Here is a 27,151-nt window from a genome sequence, read left to right on the forward strand (position 1 = left end):
ATCAAATTGTCTTGTGTGGTCTCTGATAAAGACTTTGAAACTAGAGCTGCCTGATCCTGTATCAGCAATGGCCATGTATACTTGTTCAGAGGTAAACAGAGCTCCTGCAAACATCACCTAGAGATGGATTTGTGCTCAAAGCAAACTGTTACAGAGAAAAGGAGATGATGCAGAGCTGGCAGGTGCTCTTAAGTAAATGACTAAAAAGTGGGGTTACTTAAGAATGTCTCAAAGCCTCAGGTTCCCATCTAGCTAAGCTGCCATGCTTCAGAATGATAGAATAGGACTTTTTTCTTGGTGTCTGTTCACCTCATAGTAACTGCTGGTCAGTGAGTGGCAAAAGATAATGGAGTCCTTCCCTTTGCTCCGAAGAAAAATGTGTTTGCTCGTTAGGTCTTGTCCATTCTTTTCTAACCCCTCAGCAGATGGAAAATACCTTAGTGAACCAAGGTCTGCACTTGCCTGGGCTTTTTACACTCACATTGAGCACTGCTTACTCATGTGGTGTCATATGCAGGGCAAACACAAAGTGGACAAGGGTGGCACTTGGCTGCTTTCAGTCTTAAAGATCTCCTTGTCTAGCCAGTAGTGACACACTTCAGGGATGTGGAATCACGTCTGTGTCAGTGGTATTTGCATATTTTAGGGAGACTTGTTGCACTGTGGTTTGTGCAACACTGAGAAACTTTAAAGATAGAAGGGAAGCATAGCTGGATAATACTGTCAGGTGCATGTCTTGATCTGAACTCCTCCCAGTGCTGAAAGGTGAACTGTCAGTTTAACTTCAACAGTGTTAAGACTGGCTGGTGCTTAATCCTGTCTGCAGGATTGCAAGAAGCTTGTGAATAGCTATTAAGTTTGAAAACCTGCACACCTGGCCACAGAGGCAGTGTAACCTCCTGCAGTAAGTGTCCCCAGAAGCCACAACTTGTGCTTAAGCCCTTGCCCAGGTTTTCCAAGTCCTTTGAGGTTTTCATGGAGGGAGAATGTATGCAGAAGGAAGCTGGTCTGTGCTAGTTTAGGCAATACCTGTGCATGCTGTGCTGTGATGCAGGCAGACCTATGGTCATGTATTCTGTCTACTCTTTCCATGCAGTTGGCTTCAAGTTACTAACAGCCTTTCTTATTTGAAGGGGCAGTGGATGCTGCTCAGTTGGCCTCTTGTACTGAAGTTATCCGAGCCTGTTCATCTGTACTGCAGCTGATTCATGCCAAACTCAGCACTGCTTTTGATTGAGTGTGGCTGCTTATGGCTGCACTGACTTCGAGTTTGTCTTGTGTAATGTGTTGAGGTCCAGTGAACAGGGTTGGTAGGCTACCAGTGGAGTCTCTCTTGCTGGGAAGCACTGACTGCAGTTCTCAGTTCTGTGGGCTGATCCTTTGGTTGCTGTTTTCCTGCATCTCTAAGTGGTGAAGATCAGAGGTAGGTTTTTCACATAGCTACAGTCATAAATGTAGGAAGCAAATAGTTCAGCACTACCTGCTGAAGGGGGAACTTTGCATGTTCTGCAGTGGAACTTGTGCATATGGGAACTCTGGTCTCTCTGCACTGTTTCTGCTGTTTCAGTATGTAAAAACTAAAGATGAAGAGTTCCTTTTTCCTCTTACAGGTAAAATTTATGAATAATTTCTTAGCCAGCTTCATGGTGAAATCTCATTGATAAAACAAGCAAGTAAAGTTCCTTAGTAAGGAGTCTCTGATTAGGATGTCTAATTTTTCTAGTATTGATAAATACTTCCAGGAAGCAGGATGCTTAATAACACATCTGAATTGGTACTTGGTAGCCTGTTGGGTACCAGGGCATGAAAATCTGGGCCACTGTTCTCAAAGATACTGGAAATTACTAAGTTCAGGTCCTGTGATGCCAGCTCTGTGCATGCTCCTTAGAGTGCAGTTGCTTAACTGTGTGTTGAGGTTGTGGTTACATTTCTTGCCCTGAGAGGCAGCAGGTGATTGTTGCTCACCTTGTTAGGCTGCAGAGAGTTGTCTGCAGCACTTGCTAGCAGTAAGTGGAACAGGGATGGGAAGGGGGACAGCTGGGTCATCTTAAAGTAGGGAAACTTATGCTTAGTTGTGGGTTTTTTGAAGTGTAATCTTCCTCCAGAGTTTTGGGTTGTGCCTTCTGTTTTGCTCTAGGGTTCAGTTTGTTTTCTTATTCCCTGGCACCTTCAGAGAGCCAACAGGTCAACCTCCTCTGTTAAGGGGCTGAACACTCAAAATGACAGTGGGACATCACAGGATGGAGTCTGACTTACCACCTACCACAACCAGACTGATAGCTTTAAAACTTCAGAAGCAATTATTATTTCATGCCATTGTTCTTTGCACTATAATGGTCTCACACATACATACCTAATAGAGACTAATGACTGTTCTGATACTAATGCAGAGAGGATATGCACTGTATACATGAAATCTGAAGGAAGTGTCAAGTAACTTTAGAGTTTTGAAGCTTCTTGCATCTAATGTGCAAGAACCAAAGCCTAAGGCAAATTTGTTCGTTCTGGCAGGGACTGCTGAATTAAACCATAAAGCAGTTCTCTCCTTACTCAAATTCCTGAGCGCATTCTCTGATAACATCCTGGCCTTGGAACTGCAAAATCATTTGCTTACTGGAACCCGTCTCTAGCTTTAAACACTATCATGCTTTTTTCTGTGTTCAGAGTGTTACATGTAGTAATGAGGAGGAGCTACTACTGCAGTCTCACAGGCAAAGGGCAGAACATCCTAGAATGTAACTTCCTGATGAAAAAAGTAGCAATCTGGTAATGGGAAGCTTCCAGTGATTGTGTGAATTCATAGGGTGTTAAAACTTCCATTAAATTATGCTCATACTTAAAGATCACTGCAGAAGTGGGCAAAGAGAAAGATCAGGCTGGAGTCCTTAAGATGACAAATTGAAGGGTTGTTTTAGTTTTGTGGTACTCAAATTTCCAATGCACTCTTGATTACTTCCTTGTGCATATACATCTAAGCATCTGCAGAGCTTGGGTGTAGTGATGCTTTTGCGCAAAATTTACCAGCTCATTTAAAACTTGAAATGCTTGTATCTAGGTGTTCCCTTCTGCACTGCCTTAGCATATGAACTCTCTCCCTTGATTTTGAACAGGGAGCACTTCTAAAACTGTTTCTCAAACTGAATAGTGCTGGGGGACAGACTGTGCTGTCCCTGAGACATGTCCTGTTGGTCAGCAGTTTTGGAGGGTATGCTGTATTTCAGTTAGATAGGATCCTGGCTCTCAGGAAAGGTGGTACTTAAATTAACAGAATACTAATATTTGTATTGCAAATTCCCAAATGCTTGGTTTCCTGACCTAGAGGAACCACAAATTAAGTAGAGGACAGAAGATCCATATCATTAGTTGAATGTTAATAAACCTCAGATCCGGCAGCTGTAGACCTCAGCCCACCAGCTCCCTGCACCTCACACTGCTGTGGCATGGCTGTGTGTCACCACCTGGTGTGTGGTCATGGGTGATAACTGGAGTTGCAGGCTGCTCAGCACTGAGTGTGGTGCGGAATGGTGGACAGCTTAAGGTGAAGGTGGGAGGAAGAGGACTTTGGCTCTCTGGCCTGCTTCTGTAGCCCTGCTTTTACTTTTCCCAGCTCTGAGCTCTGTTGCTGTCCCTTGGCTCTGTTGCTGTAACACTTGTGTTGCAGTGGAGAGTGTGACCACAGTTTGAGTGAATATTCTCTATTGTGCTGCCCATGTAATATTGTGCTTCTATATTCAGCATTTCCTTTGATCTCACAGGTGTCGATCGTGGTCTTCTGTCTGTGGATCTCATACATACTAATGCTTGCTATATTAACTTGCACAGAAGACCCTACCTTTAAAGTTGATCAAATTCCTTGTTTTCATGTCTTGCTCTTTGGTGCCTGAGTGAGCTGTATGCAGCTTTTAAGCACACAAAGTAATGACTCCCTGGTATGAAGCCTGCCAGGGTAGACAGACCATACTGAAATCAGTAAGCTGTCCTGGCGTAAACTATGTCAAAGTGGTGGCCTACTGTGTGTGTAAGGTGACTCACTTCTGTTGTTACACCTTTCCTGAAGGATAAGGCATCCCTGCTACAGAGAGTAGGAGGCCCAGCTTGCACCTGGCCCTATGGTGGTTAAGTCAGATGTCTTGTCAATTAATATAATTAACAGTTAGCTGTAGAAACACCTCCTCTAACTGTCCTTGTGGTTGTGTCTGTTAGTGGCTGGAGTAGGAGGGAACAGTCCTGTGGTACCCAAGGGAGATGGCATTTCACAAATTCTTCCAGGTGTCTTGCAGCATGAGCTGCTGATGTTGCAGACTGATGAAAATATACTGATGGAGATGATGCAAGCTGCTCAAAGCTTGCAGTTAGATAACCCTGTGAGTGCTCTGCTGCTCCCTCTCAGAGCCTACTCATACTAATGTTCCCATGGTTAGATAACTGGCCATGCATCTGTTTACAAAATAGTATCCAAAATAACTTGTTACTGTTTTGTTTCCTCAGCTGTACTGTGCATCTTGGTTACAGCCAGAAAAATGGAAGAACTGAAATCTGTTGCTGAAACAGGGTTGGACTTCCTTTTCCCCTATCACTGCTTTAGTACAAAGTTGTTTTCACCATCTCAGGACTTTGGGTTGTTGGTATGAAGCTTGTCAGCTGTCACTTCATAGACATCCTATGTCTTCTGGATGTCCGGGACAGTAATAGAAACAGAGCAGCTTTACATCACTGTCTGAAGATTGGGTTCATTCTTAGTCTGATGATCAAGCCGAAGATGCTAGCCTTTGCATGTGGGGAATGGTTGCTTGTGTAGGAAGGGCTGCCCTAGCCACTCTTTGCTTGCCTCCCTGGAAGTCAGCAAGAGGATAATCCTTGTGCAGCTGGCTGCTTCCAGCTGGGTGCTCAGATGCTTGGTGGAGCAGGTGGAGCAGCAGCCCTGCAGGCAGTGTGTGGGGAGTGGGCCCTGAGGCAGCCCTGTATATGGGTTGCTGCACTGCAGCAGCTGTTTTGGCCCTGCTTGTTTGTGGGAATGTACCAGCCCACTCTGACTGGGGGTTAATGCACAGTCAGAGCTGGAGTGAGCAGGAGAGCTTCCAGCTCTTCACCAGGTTTGTGTGATTGGAAGACAATAGAAGTCAGACACTCAAAAATTAAAGGCACTTATTTAGTGTTGTCACACCTCTTCACTTGCCACAGGACCATTAATTTATCTTCAAAAGCACTTCTGGTTGGTTTTGGCCTTTGAAAGGCTGTTAGGGGATAAAGGAGATTTTTCTCTTGCTGTCAAACAGTGACAGAGCTGAGAACATAGTTGTTTCTTTAGGTATGTTGAGGAGGAAAATTAATTTCAGCAGCGTGCACTCTAGGTCTCCATCAACATGTGCTGTAATGGGAACAGTTTCAGCACTCCCTTTTTTCAGCTTCTTGACAGTACTTCTCCCTGCTGTATCATTCTCTTGCTGACAGCAAGTTCACAGTGTTTCTCCTGCCTGGCTGCCAGAAGCTGTACAGAGGAGATCTCTGGTAGAGTCATCCTGTTCCACTGACCTTCATCTAAACCCTGGCTGAGACTTCAGAGCAGCTTGCTTCTCCTGAGGGATGGACCTTTGTGGTGTTTGGTTGTTACTATGATTATGAACTATCTTCAATCAGTATCTAGTAGTATGTCTTAACTCTTCTGGCATGGCCTAGATCCAAGACACTTGACTGGGTATCTCTTCCTCTGACAGTGTGGCTCTGGTATATAACCTGAATGTTTTCTTGAAAGTGCTTTCTAGGAAAATGTAGAAGGGATTGGATTGGTTTGTTTCCCAGTCTGGTATCACAGACATCAAGAGTGACCCTGAGCCACTCAAGTGCACTGTCCCTTTACAGGCGATGCTGGGACCACTGCAGCATATATGTGCTGAGGGTCTGTGCTTGGGCGCAGTCCTGCGATTCAGACTGAAGTGACAAGGGCAGAGCAGTCTCCCTCCCAGCTGTGTCCCTCTCTTGGAGGCACTGTTTCCTGGTGTATCTTGCCATACTCTTCCTCTAACTGATGGAGGGTCCTTCTGGCAAATGAACCCCTGGAGCAGATAGCTGGAGACCTGCTGCTGCATAAGCTCTTCTTGACCCCAAATTTACTGTGCCCCACAAATTAAATGCTGCTCTAGGTTTGTGTCTACATGATCACAGTTTGGTTATTTTTGTGTGGTGGTTCTTGTTTTGCAAGGCCACTTAAGGTGAAAGCACTTGCTGGACTAACCCCCCAAGTAGCTGACATGGTGTCAGTCTGTACTGGGTAGCTAGTGTAGCTATGTTCTCAGCAATCCCTTTGAGCTAAACATGGCAAAGACTGAGTTGGTGACTGCCTTGGAAAGCACTGCATCGAAAGATTGGCATTTCATTTGGAAGGGTAAGCTGCTGTTACTATGAATTTCATCCTACAGCTGGTCTTGGTGTTGGACAACTGGCATGACAAGGAGTGGCTGCTTGAATGCAGTAATTTGTTCCAAGCCTAAAATTGTTCCCTGGCTGAGTGTGGGCAGATCGCCAAGTGGAGAAATAACTCCAGCCTTGGGCAATCTTCAAAGTGTCTGGTTTGGCTGGGATTTTCAGAGGAATGAAGAGGTGGGATTTTTCACTAAGAGCTGATGACAGCATACTTGCCTTGGTGTATGCATGGGAGCGAAGTCAGGCCACCTCCAAACACTGCTGTGAGGTCGGCTCCTTACTCCCAGGAGCTATTAGGAAAGTCTGAGCTGGTTCACTCCAAAACCATTTCATCCTTGGTGTGAGGAAGTCTCTGCAAGGAGCAGTTTGTTTAGCTTGTTCACTCCATCCTGCCCTTGCAGGAAGAACTTCTTGGCCTGTATGCTTTAGAGTTGTCTTCACCTCCATGTTGTAACAGCTGCCTGAATGTTTGGACTTTGGGTGGGGGGTGGGGGGAAAAGGGAAGAGGTGGGTATGGACTTGGCTACCAACAGTCCCAACACGTGTTTGCTGAAAGCTCTGATCGTGTTCTCCAAAGGATTGGTAGCTCAGCTGTTTGGTAGGATTGTGACTCTGAAGACCTCTAGCAAAAAGCCCCATAATTTCCTTTCTGGAACTTTAGACTTGGTAAGCTTCTGCTATGAGAAGCAGGGCCATTCTGACTGTAGCTGTTACATTAGTTCTGGTACTTGACTGATGTTTTCTGTCAAACTAGGAGTCCAGCAGATCCTGCATTTTCTCCATGGCACCACTTTAGTTACTGTTTAGGTTATTCTATAACTGACAAAAGGCTTCTGTGCTTGTTTGGAGCAGGAGCCTTGCAATCAAAAAAAAAAAAAACCCACTGATCTTTGTGCTGCCTGCTATAAGTGCAGATGCTTGAGACAGCCCTGTGAAACTGTTGTATGTGAGGGAAAGCTGAAGATGAACAGGAAAAGGCAGCATTGTGGATAGGCTTCTTTCAAGGCTGTTCTCTGCTGCTAAACAAGCCACCATGGAAAGCCCATTAATGATGTGTTTACAACTCTTTCGACTAAAGAATAGCAGGGGTGGTGTGTCTTTCACCAGTCTCTTGGAGGCCCATCCAGCTCTGGGAGATCAAGTGAACAAGATCAATCCTTCCTGACCTTTTTCAGGAAGGTCAGATAGCTGTGCTTCAGCAAGGACTGGCTTCTTCCAAAAACACCTCTGGTAAACTGTCTCTTGCTGGAATAACTTCAAAACAGTCTGGCTCAAGATGATTCTTATCACCTTCCTCAAGCCACTCCAAATCAGTAGTTGTTAACCTCCTTCTCACCCTGTCAGACTAACCTCTTCCATTTAGTGTCATGCAACAGGTCAAGAAAAGCAGAGGTGCCAGTGCTGAAAGCACTGCTTCATCTGCCTGTTGGTATTTAGTGTTTACAGGTGGAGTCCTAGGAGGAAGCTTTTTGGAATATCCTGCAGAACAGCCCTAGGATTTCTGAGTTTGATTTAGATAGTGTTTATTTTGTAGCTGGAGCTATACAACTGGTAAGCTGAAAGGAGTGGAGGGAGAGGAGGTCACTCGTTTGGAAACAGGAATAAATATCAGCAAGGTGGGAAATTAAGCCAAGAAGTCTTCTGGCACATAGCTTTCAAGGCAGGAAAATAGTCTGTTCTGCAGTTGAGCAGGTGACATTTAATACTTTTGCTGGAGACTCAGTTTTACTGTTAACCCTCCTTGGAAGGCCAGGGCATCATTGTGTCAAATACTGAATTCAAGGACAGGAGGACAGAAAGGAGTAGGTCCTGAGAGTGCCATGGCAGACAAAATGGCATGAGAATAGCATAACTAAGACACAGTGCCTTTAGCTTTGTTGTCTAGAAACTGAATCTGTTAAATGGATGTGGTAGGGCTCCTCACTAGCCTCTCCCTTGTGTCCCTTTTCTAGTTAATAGTCTTAGATCTTCAAAGTACCTTTATGGCAGGTTCTGCAAGCTGGAGGACCAGATGAATGTGAATGTGGGCAAACAGGTACTGCACACATGAATCTAGACCTGCTACCCATATTTGTGGCTGAAAAGTGGTGGTCTGGGCTCTTAACTTGAAAGATTACAGGGACTCTTCAGGACTGTGAACCAGGAGCTTGGTGTTTCAGAGCCTCCAGTAAAAGCAAACTGAGCAGTAAAGATGAAGACTTGGTGGCTTGAAGCTATTTAGGTCGCAGGTATTAGAGCCTCAGATGTGCTTGGAGAAGACTCTCAGTTCATGCTTGGGATTTGTTGTGCTCTTTCATTTCACAGCTGGAGCCTGCACAGTGGCTCCTTTGTCAAATGGCCTGCTTGACTCCCAAAATGAAGTATTCCAGAAAGTGCTGGGTTTATTCCAGATACCCCCTCCCTTGGGAGGATGGGAGAAGGGACCATTGTTCTGGAAGTGCTTGTGATATTTGGAATTCTTAAGAAATCAAAGCTGGGGACTCTTGGCCTATGGGAGAACAGTGTGAGCAGCGTCACTGGGAATGTATGCTACCATTTCTCTATGTACCTCTGTGTGCTTAGCTAGTGAGAAAGAAGAAAGCCAGCTCGGCTTTGCAGTATACATGTGTCAGTTCATATGGGAGCATTCAGAAATCCAAGCAATGATAACAGCTATGCTTTTGAAAGCTTTCTAGTACCCTACCCAAAAGGATTAGAAGGTTGGAATATTTGCTTAATTGCATGCTCTGACTCCAAGGATTTACCTTGCCTCTTCAGATCAGACAAGAGGTTTGCAGCGTTGCCTGTTCTGCTTGGTGCAACAGCTAACCACTGCCAAATTTAATGCTAATGAAGAGAGATCGCAACCTGCTACAGTCTTTTCTGTGTTCGTGTGATATTTTTTTTAATCTTATAACTAATGCCATGTTAAATTGTGAATTAGAATATGGAATAGCTTTGTCTAACATGCAAAGCTTGTCTTCTGCCTCAGCAAACAGAAGTTTCCCAGCAACTTTGACTTTGATTCTTCAGTATTAGCATAATGTTGCCACATCTTGGTTTGTACATACTTAAGGGAGGAAATAGCTTCAATTGAATCTAACTATTAAAACCTCTTGATGATTGTAGCTTTGAAGATGTAAATCTTGGGTGCTGGCTGCCTGACAGCAAATGTCCAAGTGGAAAGACAGTCTTGACTAAGGGTTAGATTTTTCATAGGCTGGGTAAGTGCAGGGAGATGATGCCTTCCCCATCTCCTTGCGCAGAGGCTGTGTTGCATTGTTGTCTCCTCATCTGCTGACACATGTGCTTTCTCTGGCCCTGTGGGTACAGGGTGTGGTTTGTTTTTAGCTTACAAAGAATTTCTAGTCATCTGGGTGTGGAGAGAGTTTTTCATGATGTTCTGGCAAAACCACCTCTGCTGCTCCTGGTGGCATTGCTGAATGCTTGCCCTTGCCTAAAACAGCTGGAATCTTGTCCTGTGAGCAAGTGGGAATAGCAGATGGCAGCAGTTCCCTGCCTGGATCAGGTAAAATTTGGGATACAGTAACTGAAAACTGTAATGAAAATCTTGATACTGAATAAAGTGATGGAGAAATTAATTCTTCTCTTGCCTTGAGGTTTTTTGGCAGCAATGGTGGCAATTTCTAAATCTTCTAGGTAGGCTAGAGAATTGCTGGCTGCTTCTGTTCTTGGGGATGAAGCAATCCCCTAGGAGCCCCATTTATACTAGGGGGAACTCAGCTATTGCTGACACCAATGCAGCCCTGTTCCTGTTATCACAGTCTGTGTTGACAAGCTGCTGGCTGCCATCAGTGTTTTCAGCACCCTCTTGGCCAGCTCTTCTGTGAACAGTGTTTAAATGGTACACTTAAAATAATGGTAACCCATCCACACTGCTTCCATGACTGTCTGTTGGTGGGAACATGCCAATTTTGCCTCAGCAACTGTGCAGTTTTTGCAAAACCTTCCTGCTGTTCTCTGAGCACCATGAGCCGAACTAGTGTCAGTGGGCGTGGTTGCTCAAAAACTTCAGTTGTGATTCTGCTATACTGGAGCTCTTCATGTTCCTGCAGCTGTAAAATGGTCCTGGACAAGAAGTGAGATGGGTTATTGGTAGGCTTTGAGGATGGTCACTGAGCTGAAAGGGAGCTGTGTGGGGAAATAACTGCAGAATAACTGCTGCTTGTACCATGCTGGATGGACAAATTTCCACATGAGAGGGGAAGCAGCCTGTGACCTAGTGGCACTGGCTAGTTCATGTCTGGTTCGCATTTATGCCCTAAATTCACGTGTGTGCTGCCATAATCCTAAGCAAAACTTGCAGAAAAGTGGCATTAAACAGGGAGAGGAGTACAGACTGGTCACTATTGTGTGACTGTAATACTGTGGCAGCCAGTTCAGACCAGTGCTCCCTCGCTGCCTTTCTGCACGTTATCCATGGTCTTGGATGTCCTGCGCAGTTCTTGCTCTTCACGAGGCCATTCTAATACAGACACACAGGGCTGCAGAGCCAAAACTGGCCTAGACAAAAAGCTTCAGTGTGCAGTCGGCAGTAACAGACTCCCCACCCCTTTAGTGAAAGAATCGTTATTTTGAGACTGCCACAGTATGTATTTAAAAGCAAGGAGGAATAGGGCCTGCAATAAGTGCTATCCTTGAAAAATACTCTGGAATGCAAATCTCTAGATATCTTTAGTTGTTTTTTCTCTTTCCTGTTCTGCTAGCAGATCAGTCTTGTCTCTCTAATCTCCTGGCTGATGGTGTTAGAGCTACCCTGAGTGCTGTGTGTTTGTGCTGCTGCACTGACAAGTGGTGCATGGTCAAAGTCCAGTTGACAGTCCCTTGTGCTGGGACTGCTGCTGCTGCCAGGTGAGCTTTATTTGCCACACCTGGGTGAGACTGCTGCAGGCACAGCTGTCTGGATTGGGAGGATGAAGTGGATGATGCTTTGGTGCATTACCAGAAATGGGTGTTGCTTTCCTGTTGTGGCAGCATCTTTCAGTGCAGCTTATCTCACTGTATGAGGAGCTTTTGGCTGATATGTGGTCACTAAGCTGTGGTCCATATACTACCGAAGTGGTCCTCATACCTCCTGGAGCCCTGTTGAGCTGTGGTGTGCTGAGCTGTGCTGGAGGGAGCGGCTGTGCACTGGGTGGGCTCTGTGAGGCAGCCTGTGCTCCAGTCTGTCAATCTTGCTTTCTGTTATCAGATGTGAGATCTGGCACTGGCTGCAGGGAAGTCCATGTGGCCTGTCCCGATGGCAGTGTCTGATGGAAATGTCTGCTGTCTTGAAATCATCTGCCTCTGTGGCATGGATAGTTCAGAGCTCAGCCCCTTCCTGATGATGGTCTGGAGAGGACTAGCTGCCATGTGGCTCAGATGTGTAGGCAGGGTATTCAGGCTCCTCCCAGCCAGCCACCTCCCCAGGATCCTCACTCTGCTGCAGCCACCCTTCCTCCCCCTGTGCCTGCCATGATTCACACCTGGGTCAGAGCCAGTGTGGTGCTGTGTGAATGAAAGGATTCTGAGGTGAGAAGGGGGCTCCAGGGGAGCTGTCTTTGCAGCCGTGTAGTAAACAGGCTGCTGGGTGATGCAGTGAGTCCTACTGGGTCTGCCCTCAGCCTAGTACAGGGGCTCCTTGGCACCATTGATACCCCAACTTGGGTTTGCTCGCCTGCTATTTCTGCATCCCCTGGACAAAGCATAGGTGATGAGCAGAGATCCTAGTGCCGTGTGGGCTTGGGTTCCCTTTAGCTGTGCTGCTTCACATCTCTTGGTGTATTAAGCTCATTAAGCATTAGCCCTCATTAGTGAGGGTGTTGACGGGATAAATACAACCTGTATTGTATTTACAGTAAGTAAGTACAGAGCAAAGGCACACTGAACTGATGGACCATTCCCTTCACTTCATACACTTTGTGGAAAAATGTGTGTGCCACCACTAAATGGGCAATGAGCTAGCAGGTGAGGGGCAAGGGGCCCAGTCCCTGGGCATCAAGCACCCCCACCCTGTCAGAGCTGCAGTTCTGCTGCTTCTGGTACCATGCCCATGGCTTTTCTCAGTGACTTCTTGAGGCAGGATGGTTAGGTTTTGGGGATCTTGGTTCTTGTTAATGAATTAACACCTTAGGCAGGGAGAGGAAGGGGATGCTCCCTTAAGCTACTGCCCTGTGCTAGCTGGATTGGAGACCTGGCTGAGTCCCACAGGACAGATGGACAGCTTGCTGGATGTGTGTCTGTGGAGCAGGGTGGAGTTGCCTATCACTGCTCCAACTTGCTTTAAAACCTGTGCTGAATATTACTTTGGGGAGAAATTACAATGTCTCTTCTAATACAAGTAGAAGCCCCAGTAATAGTTGCTGCAGATGGGTTTGGGAGTGTCTGTGGCTGGCGTTCCCTGTAGCATTTGTGTCCTTACTGTCAGGCTAACTCTGCGGTAGCAGTATGTGCTGAAAGGGGGAGATGACCATATTGGTCAGAAGGCCAGCTGTGCAAGATACTGTATTTTTAAACACCAGGATTCTTGGGTGGTGTCATCTGATGCTTCATGCCTCTTTTAAATTTGTGACCTTCTACAAGTGGCTTTTTAAAAAGAAAAAAGCAAGCTGCCTTGCCTTCCCAGTGTAATAATTTTCAGTGTACAAGTGCTTATTATAATTTCTCTGCTCAAACATTGCTACAAATTCCAAATCAGAGCATTTCCAAGAAGCTCAAACTTGTGGTACATTGAAAAATCCAAAGTCCCTCATGTAAAGAGATCACAACCCTCTTAGCCTTTCCTTCACTGGTTAAATGTTTCTGCTCCCCCCCCCCCCCCCCCCCAAAGTGTAGGGACTAGGTCTCTAATCAGAAGTGGCTGCTAAATCTTGCGCAGTCCTGAGTGGTCAGTCCTGAGTGGTGGAGTACTGCCACCCTTGCCCTCTTGCCTGTGTTGTGCAGTCCCGAGTCCACCCAGCATAGTTACTTAATGCTGTTAACTAATGCTGCAGTTCACACCAAAGGCATGTCAGTCATGGGTGACCAGAGAACACAAATGGTTGTACAGAGTATTTTGTGGCGTATTTCTGGATAAAAGCTGTACTGTTAGTCTAAAAGCACACAGCTGATGTTCAAGGAGAGCCCTTTGCTTCTGTATTTGCATTGCGGGGGGGGGGGGGGGGTCTCTTTGACTGTAACATTTGAGATGCTCCCTTGAGTTTGAGGTCTTTTTTCTGCAGATAGGTCCAGTTTTTTTGTTTCAATAATATTCAGGAACTTACTGTACTTGGCAGTGGTCAAGCAAGTGCAGGGCAGTCCCTTGTTTCTCAGTAACAGGTAGCAGATGAATACATAGGTGATAAATACTATCCTGCCAGCATAGCCTTAGAGATCTGCAAGAGTGCTGTGACCAAGGTGGGTACTGAACCTGAACAGGAGCAACAGGTGACAAATCTTTAACAGCTCTCTGCTTGCTTGACCAGCACTTGCAAGTGGTTTCCCAGCTGGGAAGCGAAGAACTATTTGCACAGGTCTTTGTTTAATACTGTAGCCCTTGCAAACATGGAAGCACTTGCTGCTCAGTGGTGGGGAGGAGGCAGCTGTGTTAGCTTCTCTGGCTGGATTGTGGTGGGGCTTTAGGGAAGGAGGTGTTTCTCTTAAAGCTAAGAAGTTATTTCTTTTCTTCTTTCTGCAATGAAATGCCAGATAGCTGAAATGTAGTCTACAAACCTGGTGCAGGCTGTACCAACAGGGAGCTGGGGTATGGGTCAAGCCTGTATGTGGGTTGGATGGTGGGTGCTTCCAGAGGAAGCCAGTGTGCTGGTGTGGGAAAAATGGTACTCATTAGTGAGGGCATCTCCCCTCTATGTGCTTATCTCACAGGTGAGTTGATGCTGTTCATTTCAAGTGGAAATAGCCATTTCCCATAGCTGTTTGGGTCAGGAAAAGTGAATTGGGTACAACTCCAAGTGAGGTCTGGTCATCTTCCATAGCTGCTGGTAGGAACAGCTACAGCTTTGGGGTTTCAGTATATAACCCCGAGCTGCTTCAGTGGAGGAGATGAGCCTGCTGCCACTCATGTCTCCTTGATCTCTGCTGCAGACCCACCTTCCCTCAGTGTGGCCTCTTTGGTGTGCTCCCTGATGTTGCTGTGATGCTCTTGCTTCTGGCTGGGAGTCCAGTGGGCTGGTGTGAGGGGGTGCCCCATTGCCTGTGGAGAGGGATGGCGGCAGAGACCCCAAGGCCTTGTTGTCTGTCCTGGAAACAAGTGTCTTGTCTTCAGCTGGTTGTATGGTGGGAGAAGCAACAGCCTGCAGGCAGCAATGTGGCAGTGGTTTCCTTGTCCCAGCTGTCACTCCAGCCATGCCCAAGCAGGCTGCAGGGCTTGCTGCTCTACCTACTGGGCTGTGCTGGGGCCAAAAGCTGAGGATGAGTAGGGCAATAAGGGGAATGTAAGTGTAAATTTCTCTACCGACCTCCTTTGGAACTACTTGAGCTGATTTGGATGTCTGGAGCAGAAGCTGGGCTGTTGTGTGGCTGGGTTTAAGCTGGGCTGTAGTGCAGAGGTGGTGGTGCTTTTCCCTGGTGCTGCAGCTTGGGAGGAGCACCTGGAGCCTGCTGTGTTGTCTGACTTGCAAGCATAGCATGGCTTCTGTGTCAGCTCTGTGATTACAAGGAAACAGCAGGTACAGTGATTATAAGCAAACAACAGGTACAGTAAGCAAAGTTGAGGGCTGTGGTGAGCTGGTGAAGTGCTAACAATGTTCCTCTTGATTATGAGAGCTTTGGAAAGGCTTTGCTGGGCTGGTCCCATTGTAGGTCTCCATGGGCATGCTCAGCCTCCACAAAGGCAGTGCACAGTTTGGACTGTAGGTGAGCTGCTCACTCCAGGATGCCACTGCTGTCGAAGTTTTACACTGCAGCTTGGTGGAGTGAGGACTGTGGCAGGAGAGTCCACAGCCCATCCCTGACTCCCCAGCTTAGTCACAGTCAGCAACATACTTCCCTGTTGGGTGCCTCTTTTCTTGTATGTAGTATTGAGGTGAGATTATTTACTTTTTTCAAGTAACAGTACTACTAAGATTTACAAAGGGAGAGCACTGAGGGAGTAGGCATTTATAGCATTTCCATAAACAGTCTCTTTAAAAAAATGCAGTCACTTAACTTTGCTTGCCAGTAGTGTGCTTTTGTTTAAGCAGTGTAAGACTTATTTTAAAATTTCTCCAGCACTCTAAAGACAGTCATTATTTCAGAGCAAGAGGTGGCATCTTCACATGGATTCCCCGTCTTGTCTAGATGGAAATATTTTCCTGTTGACTAATAAAATCTGGGTAGGTTTCTCATCTGTGCCTCTGATGCAGGTATCTTGACCTTCAATCTGCAGAGTACTCAGCTTCTATACAGGCCAAATACAGATTTGAGGAGGCCTGTGTGCTGTGGCCATGGCCATAGAGGCTAGAAATATTTTGTTTCAGCAGAAAAATAAGGTCTGAAGTGATTGCTGGGAACCATAAAATCAATAAAGATCTGTATTGTCTTCAGTAGCAATTTTAACTGGGTATCATTTTTACTTGGACTCTCTACAAATAAAACATCCTGCAGTTCATAATAGTTTCAACCTTGAAGTGTTTTTCGAGCTGATGAAAATCAGTCAGGCAGTGGAATGCAGCTGTTCCAGTTCCCTTTGCTATTGAAAACTGCCTCTAAATGCAACTCCTTCCATCTGTGAGACCCTGTGACAAACACAAGCCCAAAGACATGTGACCAAAATCTGAGGGGTAAGGCAACTGATGGTTGTTCTCATTTGCTGCAAGATTATTGGGTTGTTTCATTTAAAAGACAAATGAGCTTGTCTTGTAGTAGGAGGGACTATTTCAGAGCATGTTGCTTTATGCACAAGGAAATGAGGTCATTTCTTCAGATCTTCCCATGGAGAAAGGGGGGATACATGGAGTGGGGAAGTGATAGTCTGAGCCCTGCTAATATGTTTGAAGGCAGTCTAACTTGCCTTCACAAGTGACTGTGGCTTGGAGCCTTTGAGATAATTTAACAAAAATGAAGATGGCTTCAATAGGTCCTTGAAGTCACTGAAATGATTACAAATACCACCAGGCTGTATTGACTGAGCAATAGCAACAAAATAACTGGGCACTTCATGCTAGGTGCACACTTGAGGGCAATTATGGTATTTAAATCTAAACCCAAACTACCTTGGCTATGATCTTGGCAGTGCTGCCAGGTACTGAGCAGGTAAGCACAGCCTGATGGTGTTTGAGCTGGGGCCTCTTAAGGCAGTGCTGGATTTAATACTCTTTTATGACTCCTGTGTTTAGTCTTTCAAGAAGCAAATGCCTGGTTCTCTGGAAGGAGAGGGAGAGGATCACAGTGTGCCCAACTGGTTTGGGGGTCAGGAGGGCTCTCCAGGCTATGGCTCTGAAAACAGATCTTCTGCCTGGGGCTACATCAGTGGGTATTGCCCAAGCCCCTGAGAGCAGCAGGTAATGTCATGTGGAAAATGCTAATTTGGAAACATGCTGCTTTCTAAAAATAATTACACAAGGAAGACTATAAACAGACATCCCTCCCCCCCAAAAATCAATCATCCACAGCACAGTTGTGAATTATAACAGCTTGCTTAAATAAGCTTTAGAAGATCCTATTGACAGGAAAAGTCTACTGCTGCAAAGCTGGAAGCTTAAGCGAAACTTCAACATTTTCTTGTTCTTCTGCAACTTTTTGGAGTGTGGCTGATGTTCACAAGCAAACGTAGCTGATGATGCTGCAGAATAAGATGTGTACCTGCTTCAGTGCCTGTGTGGATTGTAGTTCCACATTATAGCACAAGCTGATTTTAAAATATAATAGGCTATGACCTGCAGTAACTCAAGAGCAGGTTTATACCCTGTTGAGCTGTAGCCGTTTGGAGGGGGTAAGTCAGCAACTGGAACATTGCTAACTGGTGGGATTGACCTCTGAGCCATGAGGGCATGCTGCCTGCTGAGTTGGTCCAGTAACATATCTCCTACAGAAATAGCAGGATGTTCTTAGCCTCTTCAATATCTTGTCTCTTCCCACAGATGCAAGAAACAATGACACTTACAAGTTCAGAGTTTTGTTGAGGGAGAAAGGCAGACTGTTCTAGATGGGCTTGCTTTGACTTTTGCTTTGAAACCCATTTTAGGTAAGGTGTGGTTTCTGAGTTTGCTGCATGGTCAAAAATCCCTGTTTTATGGTTGCAGAGGGCTTCAGTGGGCTTAATTTGCAATTGCACTAATCAAAGTGTCACCAGTTCAAGGCTCCTGATCTTTTTGTGTTTCTTTCATTAGCAATGTTTTAGAGCTGTAAGCATGTTTTTATAGCTCACATAGTCAACCCTTTGATCACATGTACATTAACAGGCATTTTTTTTGTTGGTACTGTGTGATTCCCTTCTAGCAAAATCTGTGATGCTCTTCAGCTGAGCTGGGTGGCATAAAGGGATCCCTTGGAACAAGACAAGGGGATGCTGCTGTATCCCCCCGTATGTAGAGCAGCACAAACAGTATTCATACTGTCTATTGGTAGGTGGAAGGATGAATTTGGATCTAGCTTATTGACCCTGAACATCACTTATCTTCCCCAGGAAACTCTACTGTGTTTCTGTGCTGATCTGCTGCCCTCCTCTTGTTTTGCCTGGCTGCTGTGTTTGATATAGCAATTGATTTGCTTTCCCCAATTACATTACAGCCCTGTGGGTGTAAACAGCAGCTGGGAAACTTGAGCTGTGCTCCTAGTAAACATGCCAGCAAAACTACTGCACCCCTCCCATCAGTTCAGCTCCAAGCAGGATGGTGTCACAGAGGCTTACTGTTAGGTGGCAGGGGACTCTGGGCAGCTGGTGTGCCAGAGCTGGGCACTCTCCCTGGGGACGAACAGAGGCCATGTGGAGTGGGGAGACAAGGTATTTAATTGGGAGGGCCCATATTTAATATGGAGGGCCATACGGACATGCTTTCTCTGCTGCCAATTTGGGTGGCTCTTGCTTGTCCTTGCTGTAGCCCCCGGTATGGTAATGCAAGGCGGCATGTGTGGCCTGTGTGTTGGTGGTGTAGCCACAGCTTATCCAGGGGTATTTCTGCAATTGCTCTGTTCAGGCTACTCCTACACTACTCTGTTGGGATGGGCTGTACAGGACGGGGCGTAAGACTTGGCCTAGAAATTGTTCTAGCTATTTAAGATGGTGCTCTCTGGTCAGGCAGCCCTGGCAGAGCAACTATGTGGGCACTCTTCATCTGTGGGGTGCTCAATGGCTTCCTCCTCTGCGGCTGGCAGGCCTCTGGCCTCCTGTACCTCTGGCAGCGTGTGCCTGTGCAGCTTTGCTCTGGAGGGCAGTAATGAGGGCCTGAGCAGCCAAAGGCCTGGGCTGCTCTTGTGCTCTCTAGTGCATGTCTACTGTTGAACTTTTTCATCCATCTTCAGTGGTGGTGTCCTGCATGAGCAGGTGTTGGTGGCAGATGAGTTATTTCAGCACATGCCCAAGAGGCTGTTCAGCTGTAGAGCCAGGGGAGTCTTCTGTGATGGTGCAAAGCTCTCGTAGCTGTGCTTGTGTGAAGAATGCTTTACCTGTCTAGCATGCTGTGCTCTGTGTCAGGTATGTGTAGTCAAGATTTCTGCTGTAAGGGCAGAGTAGGTAAACACCTGTAACAAGGCAAGCTTTAACTTGACCAAATCTACACTACACCTAAGGAGGCTTTTGGGGATGTCCAGCAGAGAATATGGGGAGAGGGAATGATTGTGCAGTAACTGTTGCTTTAGCACCTCCATGCCTCCTACTGTGCTGGCAGTTTGTACATTTGCACAATGAACTAGATCCTGTAAAGCAACATCCATGGGCAAAGCTCAGCTCTGGGGTGCAGTGCAACCTGTGCTTGCACAAGTGGTGCCATCTAATCTGGTAGCTCTGAAAGAGGCATCCCAGTGGTGAGCTTGACTTGCTTGGAGATGCTAAACACTTCTGAGCTGGTGCTGCTTGAGCATCTGCAGCAGGTCCTGCTGCTGTCCTGAGTGTGGGAGCTTCCACTCTGCATGGGAAAGGTGAAGTGGCACTGCCAGGTAGGAGGTGAATGCCAGTGCCCTTTTAGTCATCTGTTAGTGGTGAACTTGCAGTGCAGTTGCACACTCTACATGACCAAATAAGTATTGGCTAAAGGATGTGTGTAGCTGTGTTTTGGCATGTAAATTTGACAAGTTGAAGCACTTGCATCTGACCTTTTAGGAAGTTATTGTAGGTGAGTTTTAAAGTGCATAGTAAGTTCCTGTCCCTGACATGAGACACGGCAGCTGTGGGCTCAGGCTGCCCTAAGCAGTTTACATGGCATGTGCCAGCACTGAGAACTGATCAAGCTCAAAAAAAACCACAGTCCCCAGACATAGTAGCCTATCCCGGTTATTTTTCAGCTATGTGGTTCCCTACTGCAAGTCCCTCTTGCAGCCATGTGGACCATGTGTCAGAAGGTAGTGTAAGGGCTGGGGTGAGCAGTCAGGATAGGTTCTGCTCTCACGGTCATCAGGACACTGCTCAATTTGTGCTGGACTTGGTGTACTGAGGGGCTGGGGGAACTGGTATGGGGTTTGTGCCTTACTTAGCTCCTGTCCAGATTCACACTGAAAGGCAGCTTGGTTGGCAACCCTGTCATAGGCTCCCTAGCTGTCTTGTAGCAGCAGCAGTGTTACAGTGCTTCTCAGGCTCTTTGGGCATATAAATGCTTTTAGAAACATGGATCTCCTTGTCTGTAACCACTCCCTTTTAGTTCCTTCTTTGAAGTGGAACTTTAACTGTTAATGTGGTAAATATTGGGATGTGTAAATACAGGCACGTGTAAATACTGTCAATAAGGCACATGGTGTAGGTGTGCAATTTCCCCACAAGGAATATAGCTGGGCTCCCAGGGATGCTCAGGACTGGCTCTGACCCCATTGGAGACTGCAAGGCAGCTGGGACACTGCTCCTGGATGCCCTGTGAGTGTGGTCAGCCTCTGCTGCAGGCAGAGGGACCTGTCTGGGGAGCAAAAGGAGCTGCTGGGAGGCTTATGTCACCTGAAACACCCCTTCCCATACCTGTAATCAGTTCGCATCAGGATCATTTGATACTTCTCAGTTAATTGTGCTAAAATTATGCAGGGAACAGAAGGCACCCTCTGATGGGCTGAGCCAGAATTGGTTGTGTCCAATTGTTCTGAAAGATCAAAACCTGTGTCAAGTGCTCTGTTGTGAGCTCCCCAGGGCATGCAGGCAGTGCAGTTTGAGGGTGAAAGGTAATGTTCAGAAGCAGCAGGTACCTCTGCCTGCCCTTGCAGTCCCCAAGTAGTCAAAGGATTCCTGACAGAGAGGACTGGTCTCTAATCTAGTACTAAATTTGCTAATATGCTGGTGGCTATTTTGGGGATAGACTGTTAACTTTACCATTTCTATCTGTATTGTTTAATGAAAACGGTCTGTATCTTCATATATATCTATCACTGTCAGGTTTTGTTTGGGGAGGTTATGTATAGGACTGGGCAGTGCAGTTGGAGGTAGGAGCTTGCAATTTGAGGTGCAAAACTTTACTAAGATCAGGGAATATGGGTTGGAGCAGGGAACCCAAGGGAATGACAGCCCCTGCAGTCATCGGAGCTGTACTAGGAAAACACTTAGAAACTGGGTTTGGGTTTGTACAGCCCATCTGTGTTGTTGGTTGGGTGACCTGGGAGGTATATGGGTCTGTGCTGGTGTATGTCAACATCTGCATGTCAAGGGCTAGGGGAAAGGTGTGCATGGAACAGGATGGTGCATGGGGTTTCAATCTGAAGGACAGAACCCCTTTGCTGGAGACCAAGGACTATGGGCTGGAGCAGGGAACCAAGAAGAGTGACAGCCCTGCTACCACTGGAGCTTCCCACACCACTGTACAGTAGTGACTTACACAGGGATGCTTGGTTTGTCATTGACAATGTGGGAAAGGGACTGCCCTGTAAACATGCCTCAGTAACACGCTAACTGACCAAGTCCAGGAGCAGGGACCTGTTTCCTTTTAATATGTAAGGTACAACTTGGGCAGGCTGACCTGGCCCTCCATGATGCAGAGTGGTGATGGAGCTGATCTGCTTGCAGCCTGGAGCAGCAAAGCTCCCTACCCAGCCTGCAGGACCAAAGCACAGCTGTGCACCACCACTGAGACACCAAGGCAAGGGAAGGGTAATCCCTGTAGGTGCTGCCTGCACAGCACAGGGTTACCATGAAACTGCAGCAGCCCTGATCCTGCAGCTCCTTTCCAGGGGAGTAGGACTGCAGGGCTTGGCACACCACAGCCACACAGACCTACAAGTGCCTTGGGAGGAACCTGGCAGCAGCACTAAGTTTCCCCTTCTGGGAGTGTGGCCCTCCCAGGAGGTGAAATGGGTGGCTGGGCAGTGCTGTACAAGGAAAGAGGATGGTGTGAGCCTCTCTGCTTATGCCTTGGAGCAGGGCAGTGTTATATGTGATAAAGCTCCTGTGCATGTCCATGAAGGGGCTCAGAGACAATAGTAGGAGGGGGACCCTCAATCATACCCTGCTGGACTACTCCCAGGTCTATCCCAGAGGCCATTAGCCCATCACAGGCCCATCTGCACAAGCCCAGAGCAGGGACAAGCAGGGACGCACAATGGCAGGTGGGAGCCCAAGCCAAGAACCCCTGAGCACTGAACACCCTGTCCAGGCCCCTCTTGGGGTTGTCCCAGCAGAGCCTCAGCCCTGGTGTCCAGGTGTGACACCCATTACCATGAGCCATGGGGAGCACCTCCCCAGATCACCTTTCAGACTAAGGAGATTGCTCCCAAGGGCTGGGACACATTATGGGGTGCAGGGGAAAAGCAGTTTGGGATTAGACAGGACTTAATGCGATATTTATGGGAGGAACCAAAGGTGGGACAAGAAAGGGGTTTTGATGATTTGGGGAGGAACAAGAGTGGGGAATACAGGGGTAAGGGATAAAAGGGGGTCAGTTGTGTGTAGGTAGGTGGCTGGTCAGTGCACTTGTCTGGCCATGCTCTGCCCAGTGCAGTCTGTCCTGTCTGGACAGCAACTGGAGTAGGACTTTGCCTTCAGGGGCTTGTATGTCCAGGGGCCAGGAACTGGGCAGAGTGAGTGCCTCAGCGCAGCTGCTGCAGGATCCATCTTGTACATGTATTTTCACTAATAGACTTCCATCCTGTCAAGGCAGAGACGGGAGCAGGATGAGGCCGTTGCTGCTGTCTGTGTTTATGTGGGTGCTCTTCTGTGACCTGCGTGGCCAGCTACATATATATGTACATCTAGTGGATATGTGTGCTCTGTGTGCCTGCTGGGAACACATCTTCAGCCTCACTACTGGTTGGATCTGGGGACATGGAGCAGCAGCAGCCTCTCTACTCTTGGGCTGTTGCATCCAGATGATGTATTTTCCTCTAATGCATAGCAGCTAGGTTTTTAAGGTACTTCACAAATGTTTGTTCCTACCATCAGCATCTAACAAACTTTATGGCTTTCCATTTTTATAGGAAAAAACACCAGCCTGGTCCAGACACTGAAACTTGTCAACTGATGGGACAAAGAACTGAGACACTTGGCTGTACTAGGACACTAAAACATAGGGTTTAGCCAAAGAAAATTTCCCCAACGTGGAGGCTTACACCTGCCAAACCCTGTAGCATTCTTGGGAGGCTTTTCTATACCTCTTCTCCATTTCCAGCCTTTCACACATCACGGTATTCCTTTTGACTTCTTTTGCAAGCTAGCTCTGGCTCTGCCTTCTGCTTCCCCTTATGCTTTGGTTTGGGTTACCCAGTGTGAGCTGCTGGCTGTAGGCTGTTCCTGCATTTCTGCCTCCAGCTTCTACCTGGAGGCTCCTCTTGGATGTTGTGACTGACCTGCTTTTTCTTTCTCTTTTACTGTATCTCTCTCTCTCTCTCCAATCTGTCTTTTGTGTTCTCCATTATTCCCACCTCCATTACTGCAGGTTCATCATGCCTAGTGGCATATAAAAAGACTCCACCTCCTGTCCCACCTCGGACCACATCAAAGCCGTTCATCTCTGTCACTGTGCAGAGCAGCACTGAATCGGCACAGGACACGTACCTGGACAGCCAGGACCACAAGAGCGAGGTCACCAGCCAGTCAGGACTCAGCAATTCTTCGGACAGCTTGGACAGCACCAGGACACCCAGTGTGACAAGGGGAAGCGTTGTGACTCCAGCAAGAGAGACTCCAGAGTTATCCCAGAAAAATGCAACTTTGAAAAGTGACAAAGGGACTCTGACTAGCGAAGAGCCTAAAGTGGAGAGTATCCCCAAAAGAAAGCTGTCATCTATAGGAATACAAGTATGGAATAGTTTGTTCTCCTTTGTCTTAAGGAATGTCCTTAACCCGTCCATTTAGTGTGTGCATTTTGTGTGACCAGGTGTGCATCTGAACTCACTTAGAATAGCAAGTGAGTGAGCAACTAACTGCCTTGTCAAACTAACTTCCTGTGTTCCCAGGGGTAAAATACAGCAGAAGCTTTCCATAACAGACCAGAAAGGACTAAGTTCTTTTAGTACAAAATTAAAAAGTTTCATAAAGCAGTGGGACCATGTTAACTGGTTGAGTCCCTCTAAAGAGGCCTTTGGCTGCTAGTATGCCTGTGCTCTGTACTTTGTATTACTTAACATCAATCTGTTCCTTGTCCATCACGGTTCTAGGGACAACTTTCTTCTGAGAGGTGGGCCCTTCTACTTGACATCCATGTAGTATGGGCTGCTGCAGTGCAAAATGGTCCCAGGGCTGTAAACACTGCTGTCTGCTGTTCCCAGCAGATTGCTGCTTCTTTTGCTAGAGGCATTTAACTCTGTGGAAATGGATGGAAATGAGCTTTTGATTATATAGTCAAATGAGAACCCATTGAGTAGTGTAAATCCATGCTTTATTCAGCAAAACTTAAGTCATCTGCAGTTGTACATTCTTCTTGTGGACAGATTTCCCAGTTACAGATGGCTGACTGCCATGAACACTTGTTCTGTCCCAAAGTCCTGGTTCAATGCTGCAGGCTATTACCTGCAGATAGGAACTTGAGCATTTGGGCAAGTCCAAATGCAGGATCTGAGCTTTGAGCCACCGTGTGTGTGTGTGCTGAGTAAATTCTCCATTGGCTTTACAGTAAGGCTAGCTGGCCAGTAAGGTACATGTGATAGTGAAGGCTTTTTTGCAGGGCTAGTGGAGCAAAACACATGCTGAAAGGGCAGCAAGGCAAGAGAACTCACATTTGAGAGGCTGCCTTCCTCTCTTCCTTTTCTGAGCTGGTTCCCAAGCCACCTGCCCCACAGTCTGGATTTTGTTCCTAAAACCTTCTAACCCTCTTATTAGCTATGGAGGGTGTCAATCCCCGGGAGGGAGGAAGCTGGGCTTTGCTGTCAATCTTAATCAGATCACTGCCCTTTCTTGAATCTCTTGCCCTTTGCCACACACAGAGCTGCTCCCTCAGGGATACACAGCCTTCCCCAGCATGCCACAACTGTGCAGACAGAGCTGAGTGCTCTTAGACCAGATACCTGGCAGCAGCCTAGCAGGATACAGTCTTGATGCTCAAGTGGAGGCAGACCTGAGTAGTAGCCTTGTGCCTCTCCTAAGACAACCCTCTAGTTGGCATGTGGTGTCAGCATGCTGTTTGTGTGTGCAGTGCTCCTGGTCTACTAATGTGAATTCCAGCAGCAAGTTCTTGTGTCTGGTTTTGTCTGTATTTTTTTTCTGTTTAATAAGGTTGACTGCCTTCAGCCAGTGGCAAAAGAGGAGCCTCCTCCACCAGCCACCAAATTCCAGTCCATCGGGGTACAGGTAGAGGACGAGTGGCGGTAAGTGAAAGACGCAAGCTTTTGTAGTTTCCTTTCTTTTAAATTGCACTTCCCTCACTTTTGCTTAGACCTTCTCCCCTTCTTTGGTCCAATATGAGTGGTGTTGAATGGGGGCCCATGGAGAGCTCTTCCTCCACAGCACACACCCGCTGCAAAAAGCACTTGTTCTGTAAACAGCCAAATCAATGGGAGTTTGAAATTAAAAAAAAAAATACAAGATGTAATTACAGATGTGCGTCAGTCCTCTTGTCTGAATGGCCTATTGCAGTAAGCAGGCAACCTTATAATTTTGTCTGTCTGAATGTGTGGTGTGTGTTTGTGTGTGAGGAGGGACAGGGCGGGCAGGGTGAGGCTCATCTGCAGGCATAATAAACAAATGCATTTCACTTGTCAGTGTGTGAGGCCAGCCAGGTTGAGTTCTGCTATTTAATGTTTGCTTTTGATCTCTCTAGAAACAGCCACTCTCGCAGCATGTCCTCCAAACAGGACACAGACTCTGACACACAGGAACCTAATAATTCTAGCTGTAAATCATCTGAGAGAAGCCTTGCTGAGTGCCCCCAACTCAACAACTCCGTTGGTGTTGATGCCACCACCAGGCAACCAGCCAAGCCCTCACAGATTAAGAGAAACCTCTCCTATGGAGAAAACAATGACCCAGCCCTGGAGCCTTCCTCTCTCCCTCCTCCTGACCCCTGGCTTGAGATGTCCTCCACCTCACCATCGGAACCCACACAGACAGGAGCCTGCCGGCGGGATGGGTACTGGTTTCTGAAGCTGCTGCAGGCAGAAACAGAGCGGTTAGAAGGCTGGTGCCGCCAAATGGACCAGGAGACCAAAGAGAACAATCTCTCTGAAGAAGGTAAGTGTTGTTAGCCTCTGGACACTAGACTGGAGCAGCCTAGCAGCTCCTCTCTTGAGAAAGAGTTGTAACTAAGTATGGGATCAGCTTTCTGCAGTTAAATTGCTGATAGCACACAGAGACAGAACATGGAGATGTGTATGGGACAAGGAACATTTTTTCTTTGGAAAGGATAAGGTAACTCCTTACCCTAACCAGGGTAAGAAATAATACTGTGATGTAGCGTGTAAGACTTGCAGGGCATGGTGCAGCTTCTAACCATTTGAAACTGCTAGAAGCTTAAATGGATTGCTTTCAGGGAGGCTGTGGGATCTTTCTCCCTGCCTAACCCATTGTACTCAAGCAGGCAGGTGAAAGTTTAGTTGGCAGTGGGGCAGAATGAACATGACTTCGGAGCTTGTTTGATCTGTTGAATCAGTGGACTTGTCTTCACAGCAAAGAGGAAGTTTCTTTATATGGGAAAGCTTCACTGAATTTGTGCTAAATATGCCAAAAGCACATGCACAGGGAACACAAGGCCACTTAATTTTATTGGGTTCAGTCCCAATTGGACTTGTTCCATTATTTTCAAATGAGTTGGCAAAACCTGTGCTTCTTGCAGTGAAAATTGTGCCTGTGGTGCATATAGAGTGACAGAAGTGGTTGACTAGGCTGCAGAGGGCAGGATCTTTGTTTTGAGTCTGGCTGATTTTTATTTTTTTAATATCTGAGAAAGGTGAAATAATGGTGAGACTCAGTTATAGCTCACTGTCCCTGCTAGGGCTTGGGGGAGCTAATCACTAATCCTATTGCACTAAGATGCTGCACTGCCTGCCAAGCTGGACAGGCTGTGCCAGGGCTCTCCCTACCTCAGGGATTGCCCTTGTTTTGCCTGTGGCAACAGTGCTCTGGCAAAAAAAGACACCAAGACCAGTATGGCATATTATCTGTGACCTCTAAGAGCAATCTCCTAGTAGATTCTGTAACTGGGAACTTGGTGGGTACAGAGAGGCCCCAGCTTATGCTTGTTCCACCAAGATCTATAAACATGCAGGACTGATCAGCAGGTGC

The 27,151-nt window shown here is 46.9% G+C and overlaps 1 protein-coding gene across 10 annotated transcripts in view; it reads left to right on the forward strand.

The window, feature by feature from the left end:
* Positions 1-27,151, forward strand: part of DLGAP4 (DLG associated protein 4) — a 177,660-nt gene that overhangs the window by 145,437 nt on the left and 5,072 nt on the right. For 8 of the 10 annotated variants that reach the window (XM_030010511.2, XM_030010508.2, XM_030010509.2 and 5 more), the window contains 3 exons: positions 23,373-23,734; positions 25,148-25,239; positions 25,692-26,101. In XM_030010511.2, the coding sequence (XP_029866371.1) occupies positions 23,373-23,734; positions 25,148-25,239; positions 25,692-26,101 (864 nt within the window). Of the gene's footprint in view, positions 1-18,343; positions 23,735-25,147; positions 25,240-25,691; positions 26,102-27,151 lie in introns of those variants that run through there. The other 2 variants (XM_030010519.2, XM_030010518.2) reach the window with 2 other exon arrangements.

The sequence above is a fragment of the Aquila chrysaetos genome, chromosome 3 (assembly GCF_900496995.4).
Source record: "Aquila chrysaetos chrysaetos chromosome 3, bAquChr1.4, whole genome shotgun sequence".
NCBI lineage: Eukaryota > Metazoa > Chordata > Aves > Accipitriformes > Accipitridae > Aquila > Aquila chrysaetos.